This window comes from Macaca nemestrina, chromosome 16 (assembly GCF_043159975.1).
Source record: "Macaca nemestrina isolate mMacNem1 chromosome 16, mMacNem.hap1, whole genome shotgun sequence".
Taxonomy (NCBI): domain Eukaryota; kingdom Metazoa; phylum Chordata; class Mammalia; order Primates; family Cercopithecidae; genus Macaca; species Macaca nemestrina.
The window spans coordinates 76,017,964-76,031,454 of record NC_092140.1 but is presented as its reverse complement, the minus strand read 5'-3'; the positions used below and the strand labels follow the sequence as shown (position 1 = coordinate 76,031,454).

General features: G+C 37.2%; 1 protein-coding gene across 7 annotated transcripts in view; it reads left to right on the top strand.

Annotated features, from left to right (window-relative positions):
• LOC105490726 (ribonuclease H2 subunit B) overlaps positions 1–13,491 on the top strand; it is a 64,112-nt gene that overhangs the window by 9,513 nt on the left and 41,108 nt on the right. For 5 of the 7 annotated variants that reach the window (XM_011756616.3, XM_011756617.3, XM_011756611.3 and 2 more), the window contains exons 2-4: positions 8,122–8,193; positions 10,204–10,311; positions 11,411–11,487. In XM_011756616.3, coding sequence (XP_011754918.1) covers positions 8,122–8,193; positions 10,204–10,311; positions 11,411–11,487 — 257 coding nt within the window. Of the gene's footprint in view, positions 1–8,121; positions 8,194–10,189; positions 10,312–11,410; positions 11,488–13,491 lie in introns of those variants that run through there. The other 2 variants (XM_071081318.1, XM_011756613.3) reach the window with 2 other exon arrangements.

Here is a 13,491-nt window from a genome sequence, read left to right as displayed (position 1 = left end):
CATTGTGTTTCCAAGCTGCAGTTTGTGCTTTTTAAGTTAAGAGGTATGGGACTTCAGATTAAGAGTTTCTTTACAGTATTATAGTTTAAAACGTTGGCTCTGGATAATAGTTGACTGAGTTTAAATCCTGGCTCTATAGTTGACTTGCACTCTGACCTTCAGGCAAGTTTTTCATCCAAAAAAGTGGAAATTAATATGGCACTTATTATGTGACCAATATAAAGGACTTAAACAGTGCCTGGTAGACAGTAAATGGCCAATACATATTAGCTATTATTTTTGATTTTACATTCATTAGACACAGTTGTCTCTTTGTCACTAGTATGTTTTCTTTAAAGTACAGATGTCAGGAAAGTAGCAATCAGAGATTCCTTGTTTGTTGAGGGTGTTTTGTTTTGTTTTGTTTTGACAGAGTCTCGCTCTGTCACCCAGGCTGGAGTGTAGTGGCGTGATCTCAACTCACTGTAACTTCTGCCTCCTGGGTTCAAGCGATTCTTATCAAGCGATTCTCATGCCTCAGCCTCCCAAGTAGCTGGGATTACAGGCATGTGCCACCACACCTGACTAATTTTTGTATTTTTAGTAGAGATGGGGTTTCACCATATTGGCCGGGCTGGTCTCTTAACTGCTGGACTCAAGTGATCTGCCCATCTCAGCCTTTCAAAGTACTGGGATTACAAGTGTGAGCCACCGTGCCCAGCCTGTGGAAGTATTTAGATCAGGATAGTAAAGAGATGGAAGATTTGCTGCCAGAGTTAATGGTGACCAGTGGGACATACAATTGAATCTTTACAGAGAATATAGAGACCATGAGAATAACTATTGTGGAATCAGTTACTTTTAAGGAACCAGAGGGGCAGAGCTTGAGATAATTGGGAAGTTTAACATATTATTAAACCTAAAATGGCCAGCAAAACCGATAGCTGCTTCTCAGTTGTCTGAGTATTTTCTTTTTTTGTGAAAATACTTTTTTAGCCAGCATGACTATATCATCTCTTAGATAAAAGAGTAAAAAAAGACAAAGTGTATAGCTACTCTTTTAAAAATAGAGTTGGAAGCATAGTTTTGGAAGAAGGTGTCTCATATGAGTAAATTTTCTAGACAAGTGAAATTTGGCTCTTTTAGTATCAAAACTCGCTTTTATAATTTCTTATTGAGTTTTTTCTAAAACTGAACAATTCATTTATGTTATGTTTATTGAGTATATCTCATGTGCCAGAAACACCGCTGGGAATTTACATTATCTTGATTTTTACATATAAAATGCATTGTGTTCTGGCTTTTAAACAAGATACGCTGGTTCTAATTTAGTATTTTCTTGGAAGACTAATTGTTAAGCCCTTAGGTAACTCTGTGCTTAGATTTTGTGACTTTTATATTTTGATCTTATTATTCCCTACATGTTCCTGACTTTTTCCACGTAGTTGAAGGAAGGGAAACTGATTGTTAATTGATTGCTTATTATGTGTTCTAGGCACTTTCACATACATTTCATTTCAATCTAACGGAAACATGTAAAATTATTATTATTATACCCATTCTATAGATGAAATAACTGAACCACAGAGAAGTTGAGTATCTTGCACAGAGTCATACTGCTGAGTCAGGAGAGAAACTGAGATTGGAGTATGAACCCATCTGACTCTGGGTCCAATGTTCTTTCTATGCTGACATCATTGAAGAAATAGACATAAGTTAAAAGTAGGTTTATAGATCATGACCCTTCCTCACACTCACGCTCTCTTTTCTCATTCTTTCCCATTACTCTAAAAGCAGAGTTTTCTTCTCTAATTAATTTAGCTATTCTTCACCTGTGCTAGATGCAAGTAAAATATAGCAGAAGTTAGAAAAAGGATGGAGCTTCCAAACCTGTTGGGTGAGAAGTTGGTCCATGAAATGATCCAGGATTTTCTCAGAGTAAATGGAAACTCTTTAACTTTGATAGTGTTAATTTATAGTTACAAGTAATTTTGTATGCCTAATACCAGGTATAGACTAAGGAATTTATCAGAAATACTATAGTAAATGAACTCTTTTTCTCATACCAAGTCTTCAAAGTTCAGTCAGGGTAAATCCACCCTCCCATAAAAGCAATGAAAAAACTGGCAAAGATAGCGAAAAGCAACTTTTTCAGAACCCCTGAAATTAGCCAAAGGCTTCCAACAGTTTGAGAAGTGTTTATTCAAGAAAATCTTCTGAATCTTATTAGGAACAGCAGAGTTTGTGGGATTGTAACTTGAACTACTCCCATTTCCTCTCCTCAGCTCTGCAGTAGCCTTGAAAACCAGCAGTCTTGCAAACACGGTACTTGTAAAAACCAGCAGCCTTCAACCATTGGATAGGATAGGCCTAGATGGAAGATCCTCAAGAAGTCCCATTCCCAGAGCATTGTCCCTATTTGACTTTTCTCACAGCTCCTTGGAAAAGTCTCATTTGCAGGGCATAGTTGTTATTTGACCTACCTTGGAGCTCAGAGCTTGCTCTGTTCCCACAGAGCCCTATCTTCAGGGTATTTGTCAAAAACAATCAGTGACAATCGTTTAATATTGTAGCTTCTGAGGGGTCAATACTAGTTGCGCAAATAAAAACCTGGCCAAAAACTTAAGGGTAAGATATGAGGAACAAGATGTACACAGAGGCTTTAAAAAACTCTGTCATATTCCTAGGGGATTAGAAGACTACACACATATGCAGGGCTATGTGCATGCTCAGAAGGACCTGAGAGGGCCTCAGGGTCTCACCTCTGACTGACCATGAGGTCCTGAGAAAGCAATAAATACAAGCTAAAGCAGAAGATTAAAGTGCCCAAGTGTTGAAAGTATGCCTCAACCTACACACACAGCACCCCTCAGCAAAGATTGGATCACTTATTGGTTCACAGCATCAGCTAACCACTAAGCTAACTAAACAGAGACATCAGTGGCTGCACACTGCAAGAAATACAGACTTTACAGAATTAGTCCAGAAAGTCACTAAACAAACAAACAGCGACAACTACAATAACTACAAAAAACAGCAGCAACAAATCCTGGGGAGTTGGGAGAGGAGAGTCTGATTTCCAGAATTGCCACATTTATTATTATCTGAAGTGCTCAGTTTTGTTTTGTTTCGTTTTGTTTTAACAAAAGCATGAGACATACATCCACAAACAAGAAAGTATGACCCATACACAATAGGGAAAGTAGTCAATAGAAACTGTCTCTGAGGGGGCTGAGATGTTGGATTTATTCTACAAAGATTTTATTCAGCTACTATCAACATAGTCAAAGAACTAAAGAACACCATGTCTAAAGAATGAAAGGCAAGTATGACAATGAAGTTTCACCAAATAGAGAATATCAACAGACAGATAAATTGTAAAAGGATCTAAATTCTGGATTTGAAAAGTATAATAACAAATGAAAAATTCACTAGTGAGCTCAACAGCAGATTTCAGCTGGCAGAGGAAAGAATTAGAAAACTCAAAGACAGGTCAATTGAGATTATCCAGGGTGAGGAACAGAAAGAAGAAGCATAAAGAAAACTGAACCTGCATGTAGTCCCAGAGACCTGTAGGACACCATCAAGCCTACTATTATATGCATTATGGGAATCCCAGATGAGAAGAGAAGGGTGGGAGAGGAATATTTGAAGAAATAATGCAAATACTTCCCAAATTTGATTTAAAAAATATTTGTCTGTACAACTAATGAGTGCAGGAAACTCTAAATAGGATAAACTCAAGGAGATCCATACCTGCGTGTGTCATAGTCAAACTGTGAAAACACAAGGAGAATCTTGAAAGCAGTAAGAGAAAAATGACTCGTCAAATAAAAGGGATCCTCAATAAAATTAACAGCTGACTTCTTATTAGAAGCTATGGTGGCTGGAAGTGAGTGGGATGACATATTTAAGGTGCTGAAATAAAGAGAGTCTCAACAAAGAATTCTATATCTGTCAAAATTATCTTTCAAAACTGAGGAAGGAACCAAGACATTCTAAGATAAAGGGAAACAGAATGTGTCACTAGCAGACCTGTCCCACAAAAATTATGAAGGGAGTCCTTCAGATTGAAAGGATAAGGCACTAGATGATAACTTGAATCCACATGAAGAATAAAGAGCACTAGTAAAGATAAATACAGAAATAGACATAAAAGCACAAATATATTTTTGTAACTCTTTTGGGTGATAACTACATAAAGCAATAATTATAAACTGTGTTAACAGGCTTATAATACATAAAGATGTAGTTTGTATGACAGTAGCACAAAGGAGAGGAGAGGAAAAGGAATATGCAGAAATCTTACTAAATACTCTTGAAACTTAGTTAATACTAATCTGAACTACGTTGTGAGTTAAGATACTAACTGTAATTCCCAGGTTAACCACTAAGAAAATAACTCCTTTAAATGAAAGAAACAACAAAGGATCAAAAATGGTACCCTAGAAAACATCTATTTAACTCAAAATAAGACAGTAATGGGGAATCCAAAGGAATATGACATACAGAAAACAGAGCTAAATGGCAGATATAAATCCTACCTTATCCATAATTATATTAAATATAAATGCACTAAGCACTTCTGTTAAAAGGCAGAGACTGGCAGAATGCAGGGAAGGGGTGGGGGGAACCTCCTGACCCAACTATATCCTATCTACTAGACACACTTACACACACTTTAAATTTAAAAACAAAAATAGGTTGAAAGTAAATGAATGGGAAAAGATCTACAATACAAACAGTAACTGAAGGAGAGCTGGAGTGGCAATACTAGTATCAGATGAAATCAACTTTATGATAAAAATTATTACTAGACATGTAACAGTCTATTGGGAAGATACCGCAATTATAAACATATGCACCCAATGACAGAGCCCCAAATTACATGAATCAAAAACTGACAGAACTGGCCGGGCGCGGTGGCTCACGCCTGTAATCCCAGCACTTTGGGAGGCCGAGGCGGGCGGATCACAAGGTCAGGAGATCGAGACCACGGTGAAACCCCGTCTCAACTAAAAATACAAAAAATTAGCTGGGCGCGGTTGTGGGCGCCTGTAGTCCCAGCTACTCGGGAGGCTGAGGCAGGAGAATGGCGTGAACCCGGGAGGCGGAGCTTGCAGTGAGCCGAGATCGCGCCACTGCACTCCAGCCTGGGCTGGGCGACAGAGCGAGACTCCGTCTCAAAAAAAAAAAAAAAAAAAAAAAAAAACTGACAGAACTGAAGGGAGATGTAGACAATTGAACAATAACAATGTTTTTTTAGAGAAAGAGTCTTACTCTGTCACCCAGGCTGGAGTACAGTGGTGCAGTCACAGCTCACTGCAGCTTTAAACTCCTGGGCTCAAGTGATCCTCCCACCTTAGCCTCCCGAGTAGCTGGGACTACAGGCACAGGCCACCACACGTGTATTTTTTGTAGAGACAGGGTTTCACCACATTGCCCAGGCTGGTCTTGAACTCCTGGGCTCGAGCAGTCTGCCCACCTTGGCTTCCCAAAGTGCTGGAGTACAGGCATGCACCACCATGCCCAGCCAAGAGTTTCTTTTTATTACTGATTTCAAAGTATTATTGTGATGTATAGTTTTATTCCTGTTTCTTATGCTTTGAGTTCATTGAGCTTCTTGGATTTGTAGTTTTCATCAAATTTGGAACGTTTCAGACTTATTTTCTTCAAATTTTTTTTCATTCCCTCTTCTCCTTTTGGAAACTCCAGTTATACATATATTAAAATGCATACAGTTGTCCCTTAGTTTACTAATACTCTTTTTTCTTCAAGATTTTTTCTCTGTGTTCCCATTTTAGATGGTTTCTATTACTGTGTCTTCAAGTTCATTTATCTTTTCTTCAGCTATTAATTTTATCCAGTGTGTTTTTCATCTTTAGAAATTCAGTTTAGGTATTTTTTTTGCCATCTTCTATGTCTCTAATTAACTTGTCCATGAGGAATGTTGTTTTTTAAAGCCTTTGTCTATCAATTCTATTATCTTGTATATTAATACCCCTCTTTCAGTAATTGGTTCTGTTTGCTTATTATGGGCCATATTTTTCTGCTTCTTTGAATGCCTCATAGTATTTGATTAGATGGCAGACATTGTGAATTTTGTCCTTTTGGGTGATGAGTATTTTTGTGTTTCTATAACTATTCTTGAACTTCATTCTAGGACACAGTTACTTTGAAAGAATTGGATACTTTTAGGTCTTGCTTTTATAATTAGTTTGGTGGGACCAGAGCAGCAAATAGGGCTGACTGTTCCCTACTACTGAGTACCCTTTTGAGTACTATATCCTTTTGAATTGTGAGGTTTTACAGTGTGTCTGGGACTAGGCACAATTCAAGACCCTGAGGGAGTGTGAGGTACTGTTCCCTCAAATCTGTTTAGATGGGTTTTCTCCTGGCTTTTGGGTAGTTTCATCACATGCATGCGCTGATCCTACTTAAGTAGGACCCTCTGCAGATCTTTGGGGTCTTGTTTCTTTTTAGCCCTCTCCTTTCGTGTGTGCTGACCTGGGAACCCTAACCACCTTGGTGTCGCTGGAATTCTCAGCATCGTCTCTTCAATTCAGCAAGTCAGCGAGGCTTTACTGTGTTCTCCGTTTTTGCACTGTGGCCTGGAAACTCTTAAAGCAGTAAGCTGGGCAATCATAGGGCTCATCTAATTTGTTTCCCACCTCTCAGGGACTCCTGCATGGCTTGTGTGTAGTGCCTTGAGAATAGTTGTTTCATATATTTTGTCTGGTGTTTTGTGGGTTTTTGTTGTTGTTGTTTCAGAGGGTTAATTGAATTCCTGTTATTCCATCTTGGTGGAAAGTAGAAATCTCTTTTTTTTTTTTTTTTTCTGTAGATACTTAATGTCACTATTAGTTTAAGAAAAAAATGGTCGTATTTTAACCATTCATGGGTAAGCCAACTTCTAAAATATGTCTGCTCTATTTAAGCTTATGAAGATCTGAAGTAGAGTAAAGGGAGTGGGGGCCATAGAAAAATAAAAGAGAGTAAAATCTCCTTTCTTTCATCCTTTCTCTTTTGCTCTTTTGGTAAATTGTTGCTATGTCCCCTTACTAATCAGAGCCCCATTGTTCCTTTTGGTAATAGGGACATTTTGAGAGTTCCATGAATATGCCACTCAAAATATATGATGAGTGTTACCAATAAAATAGTCATGGTTATTATGTTTTAATTTGTGTGATAAATACTTGATGGTTTTGGTACAACTGGTTAACTCATTGAAAAAAATATTTAAATTGGATTTCCTCTTAATATCTTATACCCAGATGTAGTCCAGATAAGTTAAAAATATAATTTCTAAATATTAGATGAAAATATAGGCAATTCACATAATCTTAAGAAAAGGCCTTTCTAAGTGTGATATAAAGGATACAACCATAATGAAAAAGATTGATATGATTGCATGAAGATTTTTTATCTTTTATATGGCAAAAGTCATTATGAGCAGGATTAAAAACATAGTTGATATCCTTAGTATATAAAGATACCTCACAAAGTAGTAACAACAACCACAAAAAAGCCAAATATCCCACTCGAAAATTAGGCAAAGAAAAAAATATATAATTTGCCTAAAAAAAAAAAAATTAGGCAACTTATATTTTTAATTGTGTAAAAAATATAAGTTTCAGGTAAATATGTTTATAATTCTCTACTTCATAATAACAGTAACAATTACAAGTGATAGTACTACTAATAATAGCTATCATTTATTTCATGTTTCTATTTGCCTGATTATTTTAATGTTTTCAGTAGATTGGTTAATTTGATACTTTGAAGAACAAGTATACTATTATTTTCATTCTATAAATGGCGTTTGAGACAGGAGATTAAGACTCTTGCCCAAGGTGACAAAGCTATCCAAGTGGCTAAGCCAAGATTATCACCCAGGCCTTCTGATTCTAGACCCCTGCTTCTCATTATTCCTCATAGAAATAAATTTAAACTACCTGAAATTCAACTGCAGCTTGCAGAGAAATTGGTAATTTGCTCAAGATCACATCATTTGTAAGTGACAAATTGAGTTAAAAATCTTAGAAAAGTTGTGTAAGTAGAAGAAAGGAAAACAGGATAAAGTAAGGTGAGCAACAAAGCAGTTATGTGTTTTAATTTTAGATATTCATGGTTTATTTTCAGAATATTTAAAAGATGCTTCAAAGAAGATGAAAAGTGGGCTAATGTTTGTAAAACTGGTTAACCCGTGTTCAGGTAAGTTCTCTTCTCGTAACTTGAATGTTCTTAAATGTTGTGGCTACTGAATATATATACTTTTATGTCTTTGTGTCCTTGCTTTTGCTCTTTCTGAATAGCTTTTAAAGTTAAGATGGCACCGTGACGAGAAGAAAACAAGCTGATGACATTACTAGTCTTCCCAGATACTTCATTTGACTTAAGCAATTTAAACAATTTCTTCTCATAATTTTAATTCACAGAACTATTCAGCCATCAGAAATACTGGCAAAACAAAAAAGTAGCATGTTTGAGTCTCTTTAAAAACAGATTAATTTTCTTTGGCTTCTTTAAGCCAACTTTTCTTAGAGTAGTTATTCAACATTAGCCTCCATTTTTATTCATTTTATCTTATAAAGTAAAATAAACAACCAGAATTAAACAAACAAAAACAAAAACAGAAGGCTTTTACTTGACATGCCAAGATTTTGATTAGTTTCAGTTTTAGCTATACTTCCCTATTTTCTTCTGACCAAAAAGTAGTACATTTTTTTCTCTGTCAGGGGATGATTTTTTTTAATGATAAGCATTGTATATTGAAGAGATTCATATTTTATTGAAAAACAATTTTATTTTAACTTTATATTCAGTGCATTTTCAGTTTTGTCTTCACATTTTTTAGGCAAAAATATTCAAATGTATTCTAAATATGGAGTGATATGGGTGATAGTGTTTATCTCTGTGTGTAATTGTTTTTCCATTAATTTATAAGGTTTTGCATAGACACCTGATACTTGCCATATTAGAGGTTTCTCCTGGTGACAGTAATACTGAATAGTAAAAGTACGAGAGGGCCAATGGGTAGTGCCTTGTTGTTATAGAGACATGTAAATAGAAGCAACAAGAGAAGAAACACATTCCTGACTTTCTCCAGTGTTCTTTTCTTCAAAATGAAATTGACTGTAATTGGTCAGCTATATTTAGAATTCTTAGTTATATATCAGACTAAGTTGAGGTGAGAAATATTTCTTGAAGAGAAGTTTTAGGTAGCAGTAAAGGTCCTAAAGCATTTAAGAAAAGTACAGGTACAGGAGAAAGCCAGCCCTCTTTTAAAATTTCTGTTTTATCTAAATGCTCATAGACCACAGAGGAACAAATGTTTTTATTTGCTACATTGGCAGTGGGAAAGTAAAGGCTAACATTTGCTGAGTTCTTACCATGTGCCAAGTATTGGTTCAGGAAATTTACATGTGTTCTTTTTTTAATTCTTATAAAAAAACCCTATGAGGAGGTTCAGTATTGTCCCCATTTTACAGATGTGGAAACAGCCACAGGAAGGTTTATGTAACTTCCCCAAGGGCATGTGCCCAGCATATGGTGAAGATAGAGTTAAACGCAGCATCCTTGTCTCCAGAGATTGTGCTGTGGTTAAAAGAATTTTTTTTCATTAGTTGAAGTGATAAAACATGCAGATGTGCACAGTCTTCACCCTCTTCTGCCTCCTCCCTTTTTTTTTTTTTTTTTTTTTTTGGTTAAGAAAGAAAAGGAAAAAATTCATTCAGTTGAATAAAGCTTTACTCACTCCCTATGGCTTCAAGCATGTCTGTCTTTCTCACTTAGGGTTGGCCTGTGGGGTCCATGGGTTGGGTCCCTGTCTTAGACCCTGTGTGGGGAGAGCCACACACTGCCCAGAGGCAGGGACCCATGTGCCAGCTCATGTCATATGGCTGAACTATTGTGTTTTGATAGTTTAGGAATGGATATTCCCTCTTGATCTGATGGAGGATTTAAGGACAGGCTTTGTAGCAGTTAAGATAAATGACTTGCACTTTTTGATTTTTTGGTTTAAGTCCAGTGAGGATTATGGAGCTGGAAAATTACCATCTATGTATAATAGCTATAAGCTTTCCTTGGAATCAAGGAAATTTTAGAATAGACCTGTGTATGTTTATGTTCATATTAGGAACATTCCTCAGAGATACTGGATAGTCTTTTGGGGGGGGTGTGTGTGAGAAAACTTACAAATAAAAGACAGATTTGTCTTAACAGGAGAAGGAGCCATTTACTTGTTCAATATGTGTCTACAGCAGCTGTTTGAAGTAAAAGTTTTCAAGGAAAAACACCATTCTTGGTTTATAAATCAGTCAGTTCAATCAGGTAGGTGACTAGTGTAAGCATTTCCAATAACTAAACACATACTGCAGCTTTTCTATTCTTCACACGTGGGGTTGTGGGTCTGTCACGGGGTTTGGAGTCTGGTCACTGATTTAGCCTTCCTTGGCATCAGAGCAGGTTTAATCAAGAGAAAGGAAAGCTCATTTGAGCACTAAGGTTAGGTCATCTCCTGTGTGTCTTAGACGGTAGGAAATTTTAAGCTAGCAACTCTGATTTGTCTCCTAAAACGGTGACACGTCCTGAGTTAGAAGTTAGGTTTGTACATGGGGCACATACCGTGTTGATTGGAAACTCTTTTGAGGATCTTTGTGTTTTTAACATGTTATTTCCTTGAAACTGAATACTGATATGGCTTCTAACATAGGCTCGAACTTAACAAAGTTTCTTTAAAATGCTTTGTCATATACCTGCCTGCCCACGTGCTCCCCCACCCCCATACACACATACACCCCCCAGCACCAAAGTTCTGTTTCTTGTGGTGTTCCCTTAATTTGGGGACAGTGCTGACTAAAGGAAGAGTAGGCCAATGGAACTGTTCTGCCTCCTGTTCTGGGGTGGGGGCAGTTAGTGGGTATTCAAAGCATCCCACATCCTGCTGCCCACAGACTACAGAAGGGACTGTGTATAGAGAGAATGGCACTGCTTTCCCATGGCTTTGTCCTCAAAAGCACAGGAAATTACATTTTACTGCAGCTTTATAGATAGACTGACTATACAGGTTTCCTAACATTGCTGTGTTCTCATTCTGTCTGTGCTTCCTCCTAACCCCTCTTTTTGCAGGGGGTTGGGAGGCTGTGTTAAAAATGATTTCTAAAGAAGAAATGGAAAGTTAAAGATCGACTTCAGGGTCTTGATTCTCCTCTCCACACAGGGATTTGAAGCTCTTTGGAGTAAAATCTCATAGAGCACATTCTGCCTTTTGAGAGAATCACATAGACTCTCAGACCTGTATAAGAAGAGATTTGAATTTGGAATTTCACACATATTTTTCAACACTGTTTTTCACTTTGAGATTAAGGTGAAATAGCCACATTGTCTTTCCAAGGCGTTTAATTCCCTTCGTCCTTTTTGTAATCTGCAGGAGGTCTTCTCCACTTCGCCACACCTGTGGATCCTCTATTTCTGCTTCTCCACTACCTCATAAAGGCTGATAAGGAGGTGAGTTTCCAGTTTGGGGCATCCACAGTGAGGAAACAGAATCAACTATTTTTGCTTGATCTCCTCTCTCTGCTTTTAATGATCCAAAGGTGGATTCTATCTTCAGATCTAATACAGTAACTAGAAAAAACATGAGTCATATATGGGCCAGTGCAGGACAGAGCACTACTGCACAGGCCAGAGAAGCAGCACCTTACTCTTGATCCAGTCTGCCCCTGGCTTGCTTGTGACCTCTGACTTGCCTGACTCACTGTGCTATGCACCTTACTGCTTGACAAAGCCTAGCAACTAACACTCCTTTATCATTAAGTATTCCTTACCCTTGAAATACAAAACAGGTATTTAAAAATTGACCACATGTCTTAGGAGAGGAAAAATGTCTCTTCTTTAGTGAGAGACTGTGGAATAGGTAACCTGGGGCAGGTCCAGTAGAAGCTCATTAATGGGGATGTGCTAGTTGAGACTTAAGGAATCCCAGATGGATAAAATTTACCTTTGGAATAGAAATAAAGACACAGCTTACTAATAGTAATAATTTTAGCCAGAATTTCTGTAATATTTTGGTCTCAGGATATATTTACAATTAAAATTATTAAGGGTTCCAAAGAGCTTATGTTTCTGTGGGTTCTAGCAATACTCACTCTTAGAAATTAAAACTGAGAAATTTAAAAATTATTTATTTAAAAGTTAAAAATAATAAGACCATTACATGTTAACATAAATAACACATTTTTTATTGAAACAACCAAATTTAATGAGGCATGTGACATTTTTGCATTTTTGCGAATCTGTTTAGTGTTTGGCTTAACTAGAAGACAACTGGATTCTTATATCTGATTCTGCATTCAGTCTGTTTCCGTATGTTATTTTGGTGAGATTATATGAAAAATATGCGGCCCGTACATCTTTGTAGTTAGAAAAGGAAGAAATAATGTTACAGCCTTTTTAGATTATTGTGGATATTTTTCTTTAATACTACCTAAAAAATCAACAAGTGGTAGTTTTTTAAAGTTTAGTTGCAATGTGGAATCTGAAACTTTGTCAGTTAACTTTTTATGCTCTGTTACATTAAAATCCATTGGTCTATCTTGCACTTAAAATGGATCTTTCTTGGCCGGGCGCGGTTGCACACACCTGTAATCTCAGCACTTTGGGAGGCCGAGGCCGGTGGATCTCGAGGTCAGGAGATCGAGACCATCCTGGCTAACACGGTGAAACCCCGTCTCTACTAAAAATACAAAAAATTAGCCGGGCATGGTGGCAGGCGCCTGTAGTCCCAGCTATTCAGGAGGCTGAGGCAGGAGAATGGTGTGAACCTGGGAGACGGAGCTTGCAGTGAGCTGAAATCACACCACTGTACTCCAGTCTGGGCGACAGAGCGAGAGTCCATCTCAAAAAAAAAAAAAAAAAGGATCTTTTTACCCATGTATGATTTTGTAACATCATGCTTTGGTCATTTGGAAAATATTGATTTGTTGAGTTATGCATATCTTCCAAATGTTGACACATCTCATTTTATACACACACACACACACACACACACTCCCTTTGGTTAATGTTACCACTGATCTCATCAGAAAGCTCTTTAGGTATTGAGAAGCTGTCATAGTGGCAGATAGAAATATTCTACAATTCTGATTTTTGCTTGAAAGCTCAAATTTTATTATTGGCTGCAAATACTGTCAATCTTTCCCTTGAAATGACAGGCTCACTTCATTCATATTCTGCCTAATACCGGGCCTGAATCACCATAATTCATAGTGGGTTTTTCAAATAAAAATGGTATCCGTGAAAAAGCAGCTGGTTCTGCTTGCAACTAAGCCAGACCCAGGAGAACATGCTCTTCCTGGTTATCAGCTTACCTTTGGTTAAGCATCCAAAGGCCTTTAGCCATACCTCACTTTCATCACAGATAATTTACAAGACTTGTGTTCAAGATTCAAGATTTAAGTAAAATTAATTGCTTTTACTACTTACTCAAGGATATTCTTAAGTGATACTGGC